Here is a 21,380-nt window from a genome sequence, read left to right as displayed (position 1 = left end):
ACAGAGACCAACACTGGCCAACAGGGGCCAACAGTGGCCAACAGGGGTCAACGGGGACTAGCAAAGGCCAACAGGGGCCAACAGGGGCGAACAGAGACCAACAGTGGCCAACAGGGGCCAACAGAGACCAACAGTGGCAAACAGGGGTCAACAGGGACTAGCAGAGGCCAACAGAGACCAACAGAGACCAACAGGGGCCAACAGTGGCCAACAGTGGCCAACGGTGGCCACCATGGGCAAACAGAGACAAACAGGGGCCAACAGAGGCTAACAGGGGCCAACAGAGGCTAACAGGGGCCAACAGAGACCAACAGTGGCAAACAGGGGCCAACAGAGACCAGCAGTGGCCAACAGAGACCAACAGTGGCCAGCGGTGGCCAACAGGGGCCAACGGTGGCCAACAGGGGCCAACAGAGACCAACAGGGGCCAACAGAGACCAACAGATCTACTTTATTTTTTATTTTATTTTATTTTTCTTTAGTTTTCAGGTTAAAATGGTTGCTGGAAAAGATCATGGCTGCATGATTAATTGTTCATTGATTTTTATACACTGAAAAAAAATCATGCAACCATTTTTGGCATTTACTCAGTCATATTTAGTTACATTAAAACAATTGTTTCATGTTAGCAGTGGTAGTAGAGTAGGACATAAAACAATTATGTTAAAGTAACTAAATATGATTAAGTAAGTGCCAAAAGCGGTTGCAAATTTTTTTTCAGTGTAACTGTTAAAAGTGACGTGAAATGACCCTGCTGAGGGTAAAGAGCTGGTCCAGCGTTCCACGACCAGGACGAAAACCACACTGCTCTTCCTGAATCTGAGGTTCGACTATCCGACGAACCCTCCTCTCCAGCACCCCCGAATAGACCTTGCCGGGGAGGCTTAAGAGTGTGACTGCCCTGTAATTGCAGCACACCCTCCGGTCCCCCTTTTTAAATTGGGGGACCACCACCCCAGTCTGCCAATCCAGGGGAACTGCCCCCGATGTCCATGCAATGTTGCAGAGTCGCGTCAGCCAACACAACCCTACAATATCCAGGACCTTGAGGAACTCCGGGCAGATCTCATCCACCCCCGGGGCTCTGCCACCGAGGAGCTTTTTAACCACCTCGGCGACCTCGCCCACAGAGATTGGAGAGCCCAGTCCAGAGTCCCCAGGCCCAGCTTCCTCAATGGAAGGCATGTTGGTGGGATTGAGGAGGTCTTCGAAGTATTCCGCCCACAGACCCACAACGTCCCGAGTCGAGGTCAGCAGCACACCATCCCCACTATAAACAGTGTTGGTGCTGCACCACATCCCCCTCCTGAGACGCTGGATGGCGGACCAGAATCGCTTCGGAGCCGTACGGAAGTCTTTCTCCATGGCCTCTACAAACTCCTCCCACACCTGAGTTTTTGCCTCAGCAACCACCCGAGCCACATGACGCTTCGCCCGCCGGTACCCATCAGCTGATTCCGGAGTCCCACAGGCCAAAAAGGCCCGATAGGACTCCTTCTTCAACCTGACAGCATCCCTCACCGGAGGTGTCCACCAGCGGGGTTCGAGGGTTGCCGCCACGACAGGCACCGACAACCTTGCAGCCGCAGCTCAGATAAGCCGCCGCGACAATGGAGGAACGGAACATGGTCCACTCGGACTCAATGTCCCCCACCTCCCCCGGGATGTGTTCGAAGTTCTGCCGGAGATGGGAGTTAAAGTCCCACCTAACAGGGGACTCCGCCAGACGTTCCCAGCAGACCCTCACAACACGTTTGGGCCTGCCAGGTCTGACCGGCATCCTCCCTCACCACCGGAGCCAACTCACCACCAGATAGGGGTCAGTGGAAAGCTCTGCACCTCTCTTTACCCTAGTGTCCAAGACATACGGCCGCAAGTCCGATGAAACGATGACAAAGTCGATCATCGAACTGGGGCCTAGGGTGTTCTGGTGCCAAGTGCGCATATGGACACCCCTATGCTTGAACATGGTGTTCGTAATGGACAATCCATGACGAGCACAGATGTCCAACAACAGAACACCACTCGAATTCAGATTGGGGCGGCCATTCCTACCAACCACGCCCCTCCAGGTCTCACTGTCATTTCCCATGTGAGCGTTGAAGTCTCCCAGCAGAACAAGGGAGTCCCCAGGAGGGGCACCCTCCAGTATCCCCCCTAAGGACTCCAAGAAGGGTGGGTAATCTGAACTGTTGTTCGGCCCGTAAGCACATACAACAGTCAGAACCCGTCCCCCCACCCGTAGGCGGAGGGAGGCTACCCTCTCGTTCACCGGGGTGAACCCCAACATGCAGGCGCCGAGATGGGGGGCAACAAGTATGCCCACTCCTGCCCGGCGCCTCTCACCGTGGGTAACTCCAGAGTGGAAGTATGTCCAGCCCCTCTCAAGGAGACTGGTTCCAGAACCAGAACCATGCGTCGCGGTGAGACCGACTATTTCTAGCTGGAACCTCTCAGCCTCACACACTAGCTTCGGTTCCTTCCCCACCAGCGAGGTGACATTCCACGTCCCTAGAGCCAGCTTCTGCAGCCGAGGATCGGACCGCCAGGGTCCCCTCCCTCGGCCGTCAACCAACACACATTGCACCCGACCCCTATGGCCCCTCTCACGGGTGGTGGGCCCATGTTTCCTCTTCGGGCTGAGCCCGGCCGGGCCCCATGGGTAAAAGCCCGGCCACCAGGCGCTCGCCATCGTGCCCCCCCTCCAGGCCTGGCTGCAGAGTGGGGCCCCGGTGACCCGCGTCTGGGCGAGGGAACGCTGAATCCAAAGGTTGTACTCATCATGAGGGTCTTCGGGCTGCGCTTTGTCTGGTACCTCACCTAGGACCTGTCTGCCTTGGCTGACCCTACCAGGGGCATAAAACCCCAGACAGCATAGCTCCCAGGATCAATGGGACACTCAAACCTCTCCACCACAATAAGGTGGCAGCCCAAGGAGAGGATTTATATACACATTTATATACAATATAAATCAAAATTTCTATTTGATATGTCTGAATTTAGGGAACTCAAACAATGAGTGGTTTCAGCAAAGGTAGAGAGAGAAGTGGCTTCAGCTGATAAATTTAGATCGTAGGTCTTCAACAGGGGGTCCGTGACCCCTAGGGGGTCCACAGAGGTACTGCATGGGGGTCGCGAAGTTTTGGTTGATAACACTTTTTTTTTAAATATTCCCCCCTGCAATTTTTCCATTAATTGAAAAGTCTTTAAATCCACATTAACATGAATAAAACAGACTGTATTAAACAGATAAATGGAGGCAGAAGATGTTTTCAGTCATCAATGTTCACATTCAGCGACACACAGGAGCTCTTTAAGCTGGGCACCGTTTCATTCTCAACATCTGTCCCATCAACCAGGAATCAGAAATACTTTAATAATCCCAGGGAGCGATTACTTTAGTTACACTATAGTACCAGTTTGATATAACACAATTTCATTCAACATATATAATTAGGGGGTCCCCGCTCCATCTCCCTATCAGTTTGGGGTCCTTGTCCTAGAAAACGTTGAAGACCCCTGATTTAGATCATTACCTGGGGGGGGGGGGGGGGGGGGGTCGCATCCACCTCAAAAATATGTAGTTACGCCCCTGCTCCTGGTTTAGGAAATGATGCTTTGATCCTGATCAAAGGCATTTTTTTCTGACTGATCAGGGAGATTATAGACTTTATAAATCAGATTTAAACACATCTGTTATATTTCATATTTTAGGGTTTATTAAACTTTTTCATCAATGATAAATATTAATCCCAACATTTATTTGTTTTAATGTCTATTTGTCATTTTTATCAGTGAAGTTTATTTAAAACAAAAAAGGAAAAAGCTCCAGAGGCACACCCACAGACACGATCAAAGGTCTGATCCGTGGGGCACACCCACGCATTCCACCCAGCCCTGTCCCACTGAAACAAGATGGCGGCGAGCATAGTGCGGCTCTCTCTCCGTCTTTCCGGCAGGAAAACGGGCATAAAAAGCTGTAATCCCGGATTAAACCCCTCCTCTATTCCCAGGAAGAGTCAAAGCAGGGCTGTGGTTTCCACTCCTTCCGGGGGAATCCTCCCCAAACCTGAAAAGGTGAGTTTTTCTCCTCTCTGCTCACAACAGGAAGCCGAGGAGAGGCGCAGTGGGCGGGGCCTTTCCTGTGCTGACAGCAGCACCAGCCAATAGAGACGCAGCAGGGCGATAAACGTCATTTCCGCTGCGCGTCTGTTTACAAGAACCAGGAAGTCATTTGCAGGAATTCTATAGATCTATACAACTAGACAAACTTCCATAAACAGGCTCTAACTTGCTGGTCGCTTTTATACAAACACAATTTCTCCCCTCATAAATGTTTTATCTGGAACAATCTGCATATCTTACATAGAAACAAGACTCTCTTTATATAAAACTGGTTTAAACATGGTATCGTTCTGGTAGCCCAACTGTTGAATAACTCAAAACAAATTCTAACATATGACGACTTCACTCATAAATTTAACTTCTATCCTCCAAGAATAGAATTTGACGTTGTAAGCAGAGCCATAGCCCATGGGATCATCACCCTACTTAGAGATGAGAAAGAGTTAGATCAAAGGAATGTTCTTGTCTCCAGCAATATTTCAATAAGTGGTTTATTTTTTCTAGACAGAAAAGTCAACAACAAAGTTATTATAAACCTTCTATGTGCAAACTCTATCCCTGCTTCCAGGTACAAATTGCCCCCCTGTATGAAAACATTAACTGGAGTAGAGCCTGGAGTAACCCACATACATTTTTAATTACAAACAAAGTAAAAGAAATAACATTTAAAATCCTTCACCATTATTATTCCTGTAATAAGCTGATTTCACAATTCATCCCCACTGTAGATGAAAAATGCTCCTTTTGCTCTTTGGAAATAGAAACATTAGACCATTTGTTTTATAGCTGTTAACAGCTCTTCTCTTTGGAATGATATAAAATCCTTTATTTATGGTCACTTTGGCTCAAACATACTTTTATCCAGTTTTCACATCTTCTTTTATTTTTCTGGCTCAAACCCCTCTATACAATATACAGTCAATTTATTTATTTTACTTGGTAAATTCTTCATCCATATGTCAAAATTTATGAAGAACAAACCTCAGTGTTTTTAAAGTTGACTTAAAAATTATATAATCTGTGTTTCTGGATTAAAGGGTAAATCAGCATCAAAATGTTTACAACAATTATCTTCTCTAACTTTATAATTAATGTTACTGATACACATTTTTTGTTACTCTGGCTATGTTCTTTAATTGTTGATGTTTTTTTTAATGTATTTTACTTTATTTTCTTTGTCTTTGTTTTCCCTTCATACAAACGTGAACTGTAACTTTATAAGTTTTGTAATAAAAAATAAATAAAACTAGACATGTTCAGTCTAGTGTGTTTACTCAGTAAAAATGTTATATATATATATATATATATATATATATATATATATATATATATATATATATATATATATATATATAACATTTTCTGTCCTTTCCCCCAATTCTAATATCTATATCAATCAATTTACCTATAAAATGTTCTTTTATTAGTTCAACAACAAAATATTCTGGTCTATTGATCTCAGATAAATTCCCTCTCTGCATTTAACCCATTTCCTTAGGGAGCAGTGGGCTGCCATGGCGCGGCGCCCGGGGAGCAGTGGGCTGCCATGGCGCGGCGCCCGGGGAGCAGTGGGCTGCCATGGCGCGGCGCCTGGGGAGCAGTGGGCTGCCATGGCGCGGTGCCCGGGGAGCAGTGTGGGGTTAAGGGTCTTGCTCAGGGATCCAGAGTGCAGGCTGTGGGAGTGGAACCGGCTACTGAAACCTTCTCAGAGCACAGCGCTCTGCTCTAACCACCAGGCCAACACTCACCCTAGAAATTTAGTTGTTATATTTTTCAGTCGACGTAAATTTTCATGCAATTATCTGACTATCTTCCTGCTGCTTACATGTTTAAAAACTAATCTCTTTACTCATGAGTTGGGAGTAAAACTCACATGAATCCGTTTAAATAACAGTGACTGTGATTGGATGAGAAGAGCAAGCGTTTCCCATCTTTGCAGCTTATTGGCTGTTGGTCTGAGCAGGATCACATCTACGCTTCTCTAAGCACTAGAACATCACTCCCCTCAAACATCCACCTTCCTCCATCCCTTCATCATCAGTCATTTTATCAGGAGGCTCCAATCAGAGCGCCGTGCTGCTGCTGCTGTTTGAATCTGTACCGCAGCAGAATCAGGTGGTTTTACCTGGACTCACCTGTTCAGTTGATCTCTATAACACATTATCTACATTTTACAGACACCTTTTGGCCTTTTCCGGATGACTGTGGTGGTGGTGCCTTTCCTGTACGTTGGAACTTTGATCAGCAAGAACTTTGCTGCTCTCCTGGAGGAGCATGACATCTTCGTCCCTGACGATGATGACGACGATGACTGACTTTAGTGTGCAACATAAAGAGGTAAAATCAACATGTCCCAGAGCTACACCGTCTAGTGCTATGCCCCGTAGAGCCACACCCTGTAGAGCTGCAACCTGTAGAGCCACGCCCTGTAGAGCCATGACACCCTGTAGAGCTACGGCCTGTAGAGCCACGGCCTGTAGAGCTGCAACCTGTAGAGAGACGCCCTGTAGAGCCACGGCCTGTAGAGCTACGGCCTGTAGAGCTACGGCCTGTAGAGCTACGGCCTGTAGAGCCACGGCCTGTAGAGCCACGGCCTGTAGAGCCACGGCCTGTAGAGCCACGGCCTGTAGAGCCACGGCCTGTAGAGCTATGGCCTGTAGAGCTACGGCCTGTAGAGCCACGATACCCTGTAGAGCTACGGCCTGTAGAGCCACACCCTGTAGAGCCACGGCCTGTAGAGCCACGGCCTGTAGAGCCACGGCCTGTAGAGCCACGGCCTGTAGAGCCACGGCCTGTAGAGCCGCAACCTGTAGAGCCGCAACCTGTAGAGCCACGATACCCTGTAGAGCTACGGCCTGTAGAGCCACGGCCTGTAGAGCCACGGCCTGTAGAGCCACGGCCTGTAGAGCCACGGCCTGTAGAGCCACGGCCTGTAGAGCCACGGCCTGTAGAGCCACGGCCTGTAGAGCCACGGCCTGTAGAGCCACGGCCTGTAGACTGGCTGAAGATTGGAGCAGTCTAATCTGCGTCTGCAGCCTGGGAACCCAGAGAAAACCATGCAAGCTTAGTTCTTATCCAGCTTTTATTTGTGAAGCATGTTTTGAAGCAGTGACTTGTTGTTGTTGATGATGATGATGATGATGATGATGATGATGATGATGTTGTTGTTGTTGTTGACTTCGGTAATTGTTTACTCCGCAGGGCGTTTTGCAATATGGACTGATGGAGAAGCAGGCAGCACAGTAAACCAGGCAGCACAGTCAAGATGAATGAGCTGTTTCCTGCAGCCTTCATATCGACGCCCAAACCTCTCGTCTTCTGAATCATTCGGCTCCACCTTCACTCTTGTGTGCATGTTTACAAGTGTGTCCACTAAAGAAATGTTTATTAAAACTGAAATAAACGTAGATGATTGAAAGAAATGCTGCGTTGTTTAAAGAGAACAGATCTGATGCAGTTAGATCAGTTTTCCATAAAGACTCTTCTTTGCTGTAATGTTTAGGTGTTAGAGCTCCGCTCGGTCTCTCCCCTCCTGCACCGCAGCGTTAGCTAATCTTAAATGTTCATTCAGCGAGCCCAGCTCCAGCTGGCTCCGCCCCCTGCTGTCGCTTAGTTCAACATAAGCCTCCTGGTACATTTTGTAGACCGCTTCTTTTTCCTGTAGCAAACACAAAATGTTCATACAAACGTTTTAAATGGAAGTCCCTTATAAAAGCATTTAGTCATGCTTCAACGTCACACTTTAACGAGTTTTATTAATTATGAAGTGGAAAGAAAAGGAGACGCATTTTACTGCATCTACGCCTGCAGGATGATATTCCTTTCATTTGTTTGACATTATTCCAAAAAAAAGTTAAACAATCAACTGGAATTTATTTCCCAGTTTGAAGACGTTTCTCTTCCATCCAGGAAGATTTTTCAATCCAAAATGTCAGAAATAATCATTTCTGACATTTTGAGAATGACTGACCTGGGACACCAGCATGTTTGACATTATTCTTGGGAAAAAAATTAAATTTTGTGGAAGTTTTTTTTTTTTTATTTGGATTTAAATGTAGAGTTTGACAAAGTCATTCTAGCAAAAATGATAATTTGATCCATGTTATTCATTTATTGCATCTTTTAAAGGTTAAAGAAAAACCAGTTTGGCTGAAGGACTCCATACAGATAAATGCAAATCTTTTCATATTTTTACTTGTAAAAACTTGTTTTTATTCCACTTTAGAAGCTTTATTCTAATAATTAGTCACAAAGAATTGTAATAACGCGTTAAAGTTTGTTGTTTAAAGAAAAGGTTTTTCCAGGGATGCGTTCATCTACACTGTGTGCAGAATTATTAGGCAGGTTGTATTTTTGAGGATTATTTTTATTATTGGGCCACAATTCTGTTCTCAATCAACCCAAAGACTCCTTAATATAAGAGTTTCATATTTTTTTGGAAGTTGATGTGGGTTTTTTTTTTTTAGATTTGGCCATTTAATGAGGATGTCTGTGAGTGCAGGTAAATATAAATGTGCAGAATTATTAGACAACATAATAAACAAAACAAATACATACCTATCTCACTTATGTTCAGCAGGTAAACCAGGGTGTCAAACTGGTTCCAGAAAGGGCTGCAGGTTTTCTTTCCAACCAAGCAATAGCCCAGCAGACCCCAGTCACCTCATCAAGTCATCATGTTCAGATTGGACTCACTTGATGAGATGAATGGAGTCTGGTTGCTATTGATTGGTTGGAAAGAAAACCTGCAGCCCTTTCTGGAACCAGTTTGACACCCCTGAGGTAAACCAATATAACAACTGAAAATTCAGAAATAAACACATTCAAAAACAAACAAACCTAAATAAGTGACCAATCTATCCTCCTTTCTCTGACGCTCTAAATCCTCCATCCATAGATTCTGTCGTTGTCTTGATCTGTGTGCGATCCTCATGGCGTGCAGCAGCCTCCCTGTTCTCCCTCCCTGTAGATCTCACCTTTCATGAAGGACCACAGGTTCTCCATGGGGTTCAGATTAGGTGAACAAGGCGGCCATGTCATTATTTTTCCTCCTTTTAGCCTTTTCCTGGCCGCCACGCTGTGGTGTATTCTGATGCGTGTGACGGAGCATCGTCCTGCAGGAATATCAGGTGTTTCTGGAATGATGGCGACTTCATCTTGTTCCGCTGTTTGAAGAAGGTGTCTTCCAGAAACTGGCAGTAGGTCTGGGAGTTGATCTTGACTCCATCATCAACATGAAAAGGTCCCACAGGCTCATCTTTGATGATAGCAGCCCATAGCATTACCCCACCTCCACCTTGCTGGCGTCTGAGTGGATAAGGAACTTGCTGCCCTTTACTGATCCAGCCTGGTGCCCATCCATCCATCTGGACCATCTAGACTCTCTCTCATTCCATCAGACCCAAACACCTTGGAGGAATCAGTCTGCAGAGATTTCTTGGCCCAATCTGGACGTTTTGTCTCGTGAGTCTTGTTCAAAGTTGGCCATTTTTCAGCTTTCCTTACCTCGGCCAGGTCCCTGAGGATCGAGCACCTTGTGCTTCTGGGCGCTCCAGACATGTTGCAGCTCTGAAATATGGAACAACTGGTGGCTGATGGCTTCCTGGCAGCTTCACGCTTCATCCTTCTCAATTCATGGGGACGTATTTTGTCTTTTCTTTTTTCAACACACCCTGTTGGCGATTTGCCATGAAACGCTTGATCATGCGCTGATCCCGCTTCAAAAGCTTGGCAATAACCAAACCGCTGAAAGACATCTGACAATCTTTGACTTTGTCTGTCAGATCTCTTTTCTGACCCATTTTGCCAAAGGAGAGGAAGTTGCCTAATAATTAAGCACACCTTTAATAGGGTGTTGATGTCATTAGGCCACGGCCCTTCTCATTACAGAGATGCACACCACCTGATTTAATTAATTGGTAGTTGGCTTTGAAGCCTCTACAGCTTGGAGTAGAACATGTATGAAAAGGATGATGTGGTGAAAATACTCATTGCCTAGTAATGTATGTATATATATATACATATGTATATGTGTGTGTGTGTGTGTGTGTGTGTGTGTTATACCTGCATCAGCACGTGTACTTCATTTTGCAGACAGCTGATTTCTTTTTTAAGATACTGGATCTCGTTTTCCTTTACTCTCAATAATGTCTGAAAGACAAAACAAATTATTTGTCATTAATTCTGCTCAAAAACTGCTTTTAAGTTGCTAATTGTTGTCTGGCCTGATTTTAGACTTTAATGTGATTTTTTTTTCTACGTTTATAGCCGCTTATTTTGATCATTCCAAATGGTTCAGGTTATAAGATCTAACTTTGAAGTTGTTAAATGATTTAACCTAATGCGGTTCATAATGTGGCAGCTCATGCAACCAGGTTTTGGTTAGTGTCTATTTTTTTGCTTTGCTTTGGGAATCAAACAGAAAAATGATAAAGACTTTATATTCTTTCATTTTTACATTGAAGATGTTGAAAATGATCAAATATCAGCTTTAATGATCAAATCAGTAAGCTTTTTTTAAACAATGTTAAAAGGAGAAACTTCCATGTTTAATCTGCTCCAACAGGAACGTCATACATCATCTCCACCAGGAGGTGGCGCCATATAACGGTAGGATGTCACTGACCACATAAATACAAATAAGGAGGGATTCATATGAAGGCAGGAAATGGATTCAGCAGTTTTAAACTGGTGGGACGTCTTCATGGAGAACATTTTACTGCTGGGATTAGTTTAGACGTCAGTCTGATTCTGAGATTATTCACAGAGGTAAAGTTCTGAGATTATTCACGGAGATAAAGTTCTGAGATTATTCACTGAGTTAAAGTTCTGAGATTATTCATGGAGGTAAAGTTCTGAGATTATTCACGGAGGTAAAGTTCTGAGATTATTCACGGAGGTAAAGTTCTGAGATTATTCACGGAGGTAAAGTTCTGAGATTATTCACGGAGGTAAAGTTCTGAGATTATTCACTGAGGTAAAGTTCTGAGATTATTCACGGAGGTAAAGTTCTGAGATTATTCACCGAGTTAAAGTTCTGAGATTATTCATGGAGGTAAAGTTCTGAGATTATTCACTGAGGTAAAGTTCTGAGATTATTCACGGAGGTAAAGTTCTGAGATTATTCACGGAGGTAAAGTTCTGAGATTATTCACTGAGGTAAAGTTCTGAGATTATTCACGGAGGTAAAGTTCTGAGATTATTCACGGAGGTAAAGTTCTGAGATTATTCACGGAGGTAAAGTTCTGAGATTATTCACGGAGGTAAAGTTCTGAGATTATTCACGGAGGTAAAGTTCTGAGATTATTCACTGAGGTAAAGTTCTGAGATTATTCACTGAGGTAAAGTTCTGAGATTATTCACTGAGTTAAAGTTCTGAGATTATTCACGGAGGTAAAGTTCTGAGATTATTCACGGAGGTAAAGTTCTGAGATTATTCACGGAGGTAAAGTTCTGAGATTATTCACGGAGGTAAAGTTCTGAGATTATTCACGGAGGTAAAGTTCTGAGATTATTCACGGAGGTAAAGTTCTGAGATTATTCACGGAGGTAAAGTTCTGAGATTATTCACGGAGGTAAAGTTCTGAGATTATTCACGGAGGTAAAGTTCTGAGATTATTCACGGAGGTAAAGTTCTGAGATTATTCACGGAGGTAAAGTTCTGAGATTATTCACGGAGGTAAAGTTCTGAGATTATTCACGGAGGTAAAGTTCTGAGAATATTCACGGAGGTAAAGTTCTGAGATTATTCACGGAGGTAAAGTTCTGAGATTATTCACTGAGTTAAAGTTCTGAGATTATTCACGGAGGTAAAGTTCTGAGATTATTCACGGAGGTAAAGTTCTGAGATTATTCACGGAGGTGAAGTTCTGAGATTATTCACGGAGGTAAAGTTCTGAGATTATTCACGGAGGTAAAGTTCTGAGATTATTCACGGAGGTAAAGTTCTGAGATTATTCACGGAGGTAAAGTTCTGAGATTATTCACGGAGGTAAAGTTCTGAGATTATTCACGGAGGTAAAGTTCTGAGATTATTCACTGAGGTAAAGTTCTGAGATTATTCACGGAGGTAAAGTTCTGAGATTATTCACTGAGTTAAAGTTCTGAGATTATTCACGGAGGTAAAGTTCTGAGATTATTCACGGAGGTAAAGTTCTGAGATTATTCACGGAGGTAAAGTTCTGAGATTATTCACGGAGGTAAAGTTCTGAGATTATTCACGGAGGTAAAGTTCTGAGATTATTCACGGAGGTAAAGTTCTGAGATTATTCACGGAGGTAAAGTTCTGAGATTATTCACGGAGGTAAAGTTCTGAGATTATTCACGGAGGTAAAGTTCTGAGATTATTCACGGAGGTAAAGTTCTGAGATTATTCACGGAGGTAAAGTTCTGAGATTATTCACGGAGGTAAAGTTCTGAGATTATTCACGGAGGTAAAGTTCTGAGATTATTCACGGAGGTAAAGTTCTGAGATTATTCACGGAGGTAAAGTTCTGAGATTATTCACGGAGGTAAAGTTCTGAGATTATTCACGGAGGTAAAGTTCTGAGATTATTCACGGAGGTAAAGTTCTGAGATTATTCACGGAGGTAAAGTTCTGAGATTATTCACTGAGGTAAAGTTCTGAGATTATTCACGGAGGTAAAGTTCTGAGATTATTCACTGAGTTAAAGTTCTGAGATTATTCACGGAGGTAAAGTTCTGAGATTATTCACGGAGGTAAAGTTCTGAGATTATTCACGGAGGTAAAGTTCTGAGATTATTCACGGAGGTAAAGTTCTGAGATTATTCACGGAGGTAAAGTTCTGAGATTATTCACGGAGGTAAAGTTCTGAGATTATTCACGGAGGTAAAGTTCTGAGATTATTCACGGAGGTAAAGTTCTGAGATTATTCACGGAGGTAAAGTTCTGAGATTATTCACGGAGGTAAAGTTCTGAGATTATTCACTGAGGTAAAGTTCTGAGATTATTCACTGAGGTAAAGTTCTGAGATTATTCACTGAGGTAAAGTTCTGAGATTATTCACTGAGGTAAAGTTCTGAGATTATTCACGGAGGTAAAGTTCTGAGATTATTCACTGAGTTAAAGTTCTGAGATTATTCACGGAGGTAAAGTTCTGAGATTATTCACGGAGGTAAAGTTCTGAGATTATTCACTGAGTTAAAGTTCTGAGATTATTCACGGAGGTAGAGTTCTGAGATTATTCACGGAGGTAAAGTTCTGAGATTATTCACTGAGTTAAAGTTCTGAGATTATTCACGGAGGTAAAGTTCTGGGATCATTCACGGAGGTAAAGTTCTGGGATCATTCACGGAGGTAAAGTTCTGAGATCATTCACGGAGGTAAAGTTCTGAGATTATTCACGGAGGTAAAGTTCTGAGATTATTCACGGAGGTAAAGTTCTGAGATTATTCACTGAGTTAAAGTTCTGAGATTATTCACGGAGGTAGAGTTCTGAGATTATTCACGGAGGTAGAGTTCTGAGATCATTCACGGAGGTAAAGTTCTGAGATTATTCACGGAGGTAAAGTTCTGAGATTATTCACGGAGGTAAAGTTCTGAGATTATTCACGGAGGTAAAGTTCTGAGATTATTCACGGAGGTAAAGTTCTGAGATTATTCACTGAGTTAAAGTTCTGAGATTATTCACGGAGGTAGAGTTCTGAGATTATTCACGGAGGTAGAGTTCTGAGATCATTCACGGAGGTAAAGTTCTGAGATTATTCACGGAGGTAAAGTTCTGAGATTATTCACGGAGGTAAAGTTCTGAGATTATTCACGGAGGTAAAGTTCTGAGATTATTCACGGAGGTAAAGTTCTGAGATTATTCACGGAGGTAAAGTTTCACTGGAGAAAAAAAGTTTTAGTACCTCTAAATCCGAAGGAGCCGCCTCAGTTTTGCAAAGTGAGACCACATCTGACCTTTGACCCGTAATGAAAAATCTCATTCGACTGATTTCCTCTGCAAGCTTGGCCTTCAGCTCCTGGAAAGAGGAACCCCTTGTTACCATGGCGACATGTTGGGAGGGTAAATATCCCTGGGACCATTGAGAGGAATAACCAGGTGATGTGTAGCTACCTGGTTTTCCCTCTGCAGCTGCTCCATCTCTCTCTTCTTCTGCTCCAGCCGGGTGTCCAGGCTCACGCTGTTCTGCTCAGAGCCTCTCAGCTCCAGGCACTTCTCAGAGTAGCGTTCTGAAAGCACGTTTAACTCGCTGTGCAACACCTCTGCCTCGGGCCTGATGTAGATAAATGCACATAGAGGTTGGTTACAGAGTAAGGAACATCTTATTGTTGAGCTGGAGGAAGTAGTTTAATCGTAGCAGAAGAGAGAGCTTAGAATAAACATACATGTGAGGTCTGTAAGAGGAAGCTGCTGCTCCACCATGAAGCCTCGTCTTCTCTGCTTCTCTTTCCAACTCCTCCCTGTGAGCTGCTTTCAGCGCCTCCAGAGCTTTGATGAAAAGAAGTTAATCAGTCAGCAAACGGTCATGAAGAGCTGATGCACAGTTTTAAGAAAAGTCGGCTCTGGAGGATTTATTACCATGATTACAGCGATGTCGCCGCGTGCCGCGCTCTGCACGCCGCGCTCTGCACGCCGCGCTCTGCACGCCGCGCTCTGCACGCCGCGCTCTGCACGCCGCGCTCTGCACGCCGCGCTCTGCACGCCTCTCTGGGACCATAAACCACTTAAACATCCCCAGTTATCCCAGAAGGAACTAAAACTTTCCACATTTTGCATCACTGTAGTTCCTGAAGCAGTAGGGGGCGCTGTCTGCTCGCTTTTTAACCGCATCAAGAAAAGAACTGGACGGAATCATTACGCCGACTTCTTATTAACAAGACATGAGAGAAAACAAGCTAACAGTGGACTCCTCCTCCAGATGATGCTCCACAAACACAGGTATGTGATGGACATGATATCTTTACATCAACTTCCATAACATCCTATAATTCTACAGGTTCCAGTTTGTTGACGGAGCCTCATTTCCAGCAATGCCAGTTTGAACTTTCCTTATTCTGCAGCGGCTTCATCAGAATTCAAGGATAAAACCAGAAGTGGATCTTCTGCCATCTTTGATCTCAGAGGATTTTATGGTCGAGGCTATTTTCAGGCACATAAACTGTGATGGAGACCAAATATCTGTCCCTCAATATCATTGGTTGGTTAGGATTACGATTTACATCGATTTTAAAGATGTTTCAAAAACTGTGACTTTCTTCTGGCGATTGATCTGGAAATGGGGCAATAAATCCCATCGGGCCTAGAGGTCTGGTTATCATCCAGCAGTGAGTCGCAGATACGTTTGATTTCTGCCCAATATTGAAGCGTGGTCTGCGCTGTTATTCCACGCCACAACGCCAGAGGGCCAATCAGGAACTAGCTGTGGGTCTAGATACGGCCGAGGCGGTGAGGAAGTGAGGGCCATAAAGAGCGGGGATCCAGGTGGGAAAAGGCTCCCAGCGTTCTCGCTCTGCCAGCTGCTCCATCTTCACCAGTCGTTTTCCACAATGGCGGTCAGACAAACAGAACAAGCCGGTAAGGAAGCAAACAGGAAATACGCATAGAGAGGATGTTGAATTGACCAATCAGAGGCCTGCGTCTGCGGTCACCTACAGTTTTGGAGAGGTGCTGCAGAGTGTCTGCAGAAGGGGGCGGAGCATATCTGCGTTAACCGCAACACACACGCAGACGACCTGGTTTCTGAGCATAAAACATCCTTCAGCGCTTGTTGGCTAACCCTTAGCAGCTGCCTGACTCTCCTGCTGCAGCTTATGATCTCTCTCCTCCTGCAGCTCCCTCTTCTCCCTGGAATGCTTCTCCTGCAGCGCCTGCAGCTCCTTTCGATGGGCTACTTCTATGGCTTCCAGCTTGGCCCTACATGGAGCTCCAGGGCCGCAGGGACTGTCCACATCCACCCCCATGGCGCTTTCAACCTGCTTTTGAAGAGAGTTAGTTTGGGAGGTTGATTTGCATCAAACATTAGGAGGAGCACAGTTTAATTTGCCCTGAAGGAATCGTTAGCTTACCTCTTTCTGAGCTTCAGCCTGGTTAGTTTGAAGGATCTGGTTATTTACGGAGGGAAGAACCATGCCTGAGGAGGTCACTGATGTCTGGTTGACCTGATCTGGGCATGGCTGATTAGTCTGAGAGCTAACTAGAGACTCTGACATGTCTGGAGACTTTGACTGATAGGCCTGGTCACCAATGAGAGAATGGACGCTTGCGTCACTGAATGAGGTCTCAAACTCTGTCCATTTCTTGTTGACTTCAGAGTCAACGGCTTCATTAACCGGGATGGGAACACTGCCCTTTTTCAGCTCCATGGAGTCCCACCTGCTGCTCATCTCACTAAGAAGGACCCCTCCCTCGAACCACTTGTTCCTCTCTTCCAGTCTCTTGGCCTGCTCACGGTCCCAGCCCTCCCCCTGTTCCCTCTGGGTGGACGGAGACAGGTCTCTCCCTGGACGGCCGCCTATGGCCGGGTCTCTGCTGGGGATGGCTGCTGCAGCGCTGGAGTCCTTACAGGGGAAACCAGCTGGCTGTTGGCATGGCGACAGCCTCCGGGGGCGGGGCTTCTCCTTCTCACTGCTGGAGTCCGATAGCCTAAAGTCAGATTGGGAATGAGAGTAGAGTTACACATAAAGACACACTGGCCGACTAATCACTGAAAGCTTCTGCTCCCTTCTCCCATTTGACTGCCTTAGCTTAAAGCAACAGGCTTTTTATTGATCGATTAAATGATCTATTTTAACCTGAATTAAGTTATCATTCAAAAAGGAAAATGAGAAAATGTTGATAGAAAATTATCCAATTGCCACTAATTTTCTCCTTCCTAATTAAACCTGAAATGATTTCTGTTTGGAGGCTGATTTAGATTTCCTGAAGGTCTCAGAGGTTGCAGGAGAAATAAAGACCTTTAAAGTGAAATGCTGATTTGGATGCTGATGCTAACGTTTTAGCTTCCGAGTCAAGGTCCACTTAAAGATGAATGATGTTATGGTCTGAGGGGACAGAGCAACCACTGAAGATGCTATAGTTTGTTTGCCGGACCCTTGGCTGCCGCAGATGGGCTGACGTTAGTGCCAGCTGCCGCAGATGTGCCGACGCCAACCCCGGCTGCCGCAGACGGGCTGACGCTAGCCCCGGCTGCCGCAGACGGGCTGACGTTAGTGCCAGCTGCCGCAGACGTGCCGACGCTAGCCCCGGCTGCCGCAGACGGGCTGACGCTAGCCCCGGCTGCCGCAGACGGGCTGACGCTAGCCCCGGCTGCCGCAGACGGGCTGACGCTAGCCCCGGCTGCCGCAGACGGGCTGACGTTAGTGCCAGCTGCCGCAGACGTGCCGACGCTAGCCCCGGCTGCCGCAGAGGGGCTGACGCTAGCCCCGGCTGTCGCAGATGGGCTGACGTTAGCCCCGGCTGCTGCAAACGGGCTGACGTTAGCCCGTTTGCCACAGATGGGCTGATGTTAGCACCGGTTGCCACAGATGGGCTGATGTTAGCACCGGTTGCCACAGATGGGCTGATGTTAGCACCGGTTGCCACAGATGGGCTGATGTTAGCACCGGTTGCCACAGATGGGCTGACGTTAATCAGTTTAAAGCGGAAACTCACTGCGTGTGGTTCTGGATGGCGTTCCTCAGGGACCTAATCCAGGTCCGACGAGTCCTGGATGTTACAGCAGAGAGAGTGAACGCAGCTCCTTTTGTCTGAAAGGGAAGCAGAACATGAACAGTTAAACACGAGGCACTAATGATCTATGTGTGAATGCAGAAAATAGAAACATCTTTATGAATTTTCTTTGATTTGATCAAAGATAAACTTTAAAAACTAAGAAGGAACCTGAATCTGGAGTCCGTAGTTTTTCTCTGCGTCACATTCGGACACGCTCAGACAGGACGTCAGGTCGATCTCTCCATCCAAGTCATCTAACTTCAGAAGGAGAAGGGATTTTATTCTTAGGCCTACGGCCCAAAGAAAACCAATAGATAAAAGTATTCACACCCATAAAGCATTACAAACAGGTTTATTTCATCTCTTTCTATGTGTCAAAGTTAAAAACAACCTGATGAATGTGACGTGATTTTTCACCAAACGTTGTAACGCGCTAATTAATAATAAGCATAAAGATCCAGTAAGATTGTTATTCATGCTGGCGGTAAAGACACCCGGTTACGCTGATCGGAGGTCACTAAAATTAGTGTTGCTTCGGTGTGTAAGTTTGCTAAAACAACGTGGGACTCGGTAATTTTCTCTGGTCCCTCCCTGATCTGACCAGTGATGACATGTTTAGCTGCAAGTCGTTTTCCAGGTGGTGTCCTGAAAACAACGACACCCTCACCTGGACTGGAAACACCACCTCACTGGTCCAAAGGGCCCAGAAGCGCTTGGACTTCCTGCCCCCCCCATCCTCCCCACCTTCTCCAGAAGCACCATAGAGAGCGTTCTGACCCCCCCCATCCTCCCCACCTTCTCCAGAAGCACCATAGAGAGCGTTCTGACCCCCCCACCCCCCCACCTTCTCCAGAAGCACCATAGAGAGCGTTCTGACCCCCCCATCCTCCCCACCTTCTCCAGAAGCACCATAGAGAGCGTTCTGACCCCCCCATCCTCCCCACCTTCTCCAGAAGCACCATAGAGAGCGTTCTGACCCCCCCATCCCCCCCACCTTCTCCAGAAGCACCATAGAGAGCGTTCTGACCCCCCCATCCTCCCCACCTTCTCCAGAAGCACCATAGAGAGCGTTCTGACCCCCCCATCCTCCCCACCTTCTCCAGAAGCACCATAGAGAGCGTTCTGACCCCCCCATCCTCCCCACCTTCTCCAGAAGCACCATAGAGAGCGTTCTGACCCCCCCATCCTCCCCACCTTCTCCAGAAGCACCATAGAGAGCGTTCTGACCCCCCCATCCTCCCCACCTTCTCCAGAAGCACCATAGAGAGCGTTCTGACCCCCCCATCCTCCCCACCTTCTCCAGAAGCACCATAGAGAGCGTTCTGACCCCCCCCCATCCTCCCCACCTTCTCCAGAAGCACCATAGAGAGCGTTCTGACCCCCCCCCATCCTCCCCACCTTCTCCAGAAGCACCATAGAGAGCGTTCTGACCCCCCCCATCCTCCCCACCTTCTCCAGAAGCACCATAGAGAGCGTTCTGACCCCCCCCCATCCTCCCCACCTTCTCCAGAAGCACCATAGAGAGCGTTCTGACCCCCCCCATCCTCCCCACCTTCTCCAGAAGCACCATAGAGAGCGTTCTGACCCCCCCATCCTCCCCACCTTCTCCAGAAGCACCATAGAGAGCGTTCTGACCCCCCCCCATCCTCCCCACCTTCTCCAGAAGCACCATAGAGAGCGTTCTGACCCCCCCATCCTCCCCACCTTCTCCAGAAGCACCATAGAGAGCGTTCTGACCCCCCCATCCCCCCCACCTTCTCCAGAAGCACCATAGAGAGCGTTCTGACCCCCCCCATCCCCCCCACCTTCTCCAGAAGCACCATAGAGAGCGTTCTGACCCCCCCCATCCTCCCCACCTTCTCCAGAAGCACCATAGAGAGCGTTCTGACCCCCCCATCCTCCCCACCTTCTCCAGAAGCACCATAGAGAGCGTTCTGACCCCCCCATCCTCCCCACCTTCTCCAGAAGCACCATAGAGAGCGTTCTGACCCCCCCATCCTCCCCACCTTCTCCAGAAGCACCATAGAGAGCGTTCTGACCCCCCCCCATCCTCCCCACCTTCTCCAGAAGCACCATAGAGAGCGTTCTGACCCCCCCCCCCATCCTCCCCACCTTCTCCAGAAGCACCATAGAGAGCGTTCTGACCCCCCCATCCTCCCCACCTTCTCCAGAAGCACCATAGAGAGCGTTCTGACCCCCCCCCATCCTCCCCACCTTCTCCAGAAGCACCATAGAGAGCGTTCTGACCCCCCCCATCCTCCCCACCTTCTCCAGAAGCACCATAGAGAGCGTTCTGACCCCCCCATCCTCCCCACCTTCTCCAGAAGCACCATAGAGAGCGTTCTGACCCCCCCCATCCTCCCCACCTTCTCCAGAAGCACCATAGAGAGCGTTCTGACCCCCCCCATCCTCCCCACCTTCTCCAGAAGCACCATAGAGAGCGTTCTGACCCCCCCCATCCTCCCCACCTTCTCCAGAAGCACCATAGAGAGCGTTCTGACCCCCCCCATCCTCCCCACCTTCTCCAGAAGCACCATAGAGAGCGTTCTGACCCCCCCACCCCCCCACCTTCTCCAGAAGCACCATAGAGAGCGTTCTGACCCCCCCCCCCCATCCTCCCCACCTTCTCCAGAAGCACCATAGAGAGCGTTCTGACCCCCCCATCCTCCCCACCTTCTCCAGAAGCACCATAGAGAGCGTTCTGACCCCCCCCCCATCCTCCCCACCTTCTCCAGAAGCACCATAGAGAGCGTTCTGACCCCCCCATCCTCCCCACCTTCTCCAGAAGCACCATAGAGAGCGTTCTGACCCCCCCATCCTCCCCACCTTCTCCAGAAGCACCATAGAGAGCGTTCTGACCCCCCCATCCTCCCCACCTTCTCCAGAAGCACCATAGAGAGCGTTCTGACCCCCCCCATCCTCCCCACCTTCTCCAGAAGCACCATAGAGAGCGTTCTGACCCCCCCATCCTCCCCACCTTCTCCAGAAGCACCATAGAGAGCGTTCTGACCCCCCCATCCTCCCCACCTTCTCCAGAAGCACCATAGAGAGCGTTCTGACCCCCCCATCCTCCCCACCTTCTCCAGAAGCACCATAGAGAGCGTTCTGACCCCCCCATCCTCCCCACCTTCTCCAGAAGCACCATAGAGAGCGTTCTGACCCCCCCATCCTCCCCACCTTCTCCAGAAGCACCATAGAGAGCGTTCTGACCCCCCCCCATCCTCCCCACCTTCTCCAGAAGCACCATAGAGAGCGTTCTGACCCCCCCCATCCTCCCCACCTTCTCCAGAAGCACCATAGAGAGCGTTCTGACCCCCCCCATCCTCCCCACCTTCTCCAGAAGCACCATAGAGAGCGTTCTGACCCCCCCATCCTCCCCACCTTCTCCAGAAGCACCATAGAGAGCGTTCTGACCCCCCCATCCTCCCCACCTTCTCCAGAAGCACCATAGAGAGCGTTCTGACCCCCCCCCATCCTCCCCACCTTCTCCAGAAGCACCATAGAGAGCGTTCTGACCCCCCCATCCTCCCCACCTTCTCCAGAAGCACCATAGAGAGCGTTCTGACCCCCCCCCATCCT

At 47.4% G+C, this 21,380-nt stretch overlaps 2 protein-coding genes across 2 annotated transcripts in view; one reads left to right on the top strand and one right to left on the bottom strand.

Annotated features, from left to right (window-relative positions):
* The first annotated feature begins 3,884 nt into the window (after window positions 1-3,884).
* On the top strand, window positions 3,885-7,547 carry LOC119776781 (essential MCU regulator, mitochondrial-like). The gene is made up of 3 exons (XM_038275379.1): window positions 3,885-4,077; window positions 6,303-6,462; window positions 7,327-7,547. The coding sequence occupies exons 1-2, from the start codon at window positions 3,916-3,918 to the stop codon at window positions 6,438-6,440; spliced, it is 300 nt and encodes a 99-aa protein (XP_038131307.1). The 5' UTR covers window positions 3,885-3,915; the 3' UTR covers window positions 6,441-6,462; window positions 7,327-7,547.
* The window catches only part of LOC119776772 (myosin phosphatase Rho-interacting protein-like), a 37,092-nt gene continuing 22,901 nt past the window's right edge, over window positions 7,190-21,380 (bottom strand). Inside the window, exons 11-19 of the mRNA XM_038275365.1 lie at window positions 17,970-18,059; window positions 17,742-17,836; window positions 16,157-16,733; window positions 15,868-16,063; window positions 14,477-14,579; window positions 14,205-14,364; window positions 13,996-14,109; window positions 10,189-10,275; window positions 7,190-7,783 (exon numbers count right to left, since the gene is read on the bottom strand). Coding sequence (XP_038131293.1) covers window positions 7,631-7,783; window positions 10,189-10,275; window positions 13,996-14,109; window positions 14,205-14,364; window positions 14,477-14,579; window positions 15,868-16,063; window positions 16,157-16,733; window positions 17,742-17,836; window positions 17,970-18,059 — 1,575 coding nt within the window. The 3' untranslated portion in view covers window positions 7,190-7,630. The remainder of the gene's footprint in view (window positions 7,784-10,188; window positions 10,276-13,995; window positions 14,110-14,204; window positions 14,365-14,476; window positions 14,580-15,867; window positions 16,064-16,156; window positions 16,734-17,741; window positions 17,837-17,969; window positions 18,060-21,380) is intronic.

Source organism: Cyprinodon tularosa, unplaced genomic scaffold (assembly GCF_016077235.1).
Source record: "Cyprinodon tularosa strain WSP-4 unplaced genomic scaffold, ASM1607723v1 ctg955, whole genome shotgun sequence".
NCBI classification, from domain to species: Eukaryota; Metazoa; Chordata; class Actinopteri; order Cyprinodontiformes; family Cyprinodontidae; genus Cyprinodon; species Cyprinodon tularosa.
Note: the sequence above shows the minus strand (reverse complement) of the source record. Positions and strands in the feature narration are given on the sequence as shown.

Coding starts and splice junctions, on each gene's coding strand:
- LOC119776781 (XM_038275379.1), top strand. CDS start 3,916: ATGGCGGCGAGCATAGTGCGGCTCTCTCTCCGTCTTTCCGGCAGGAAA. Junction 4,078..6,302: donor TCCTCCCCAAACCTGAAAAG/GTGAGTTTTTCT, acceptor TACATTTTACAG/ACACCTTTTGGCCTTTTCCG.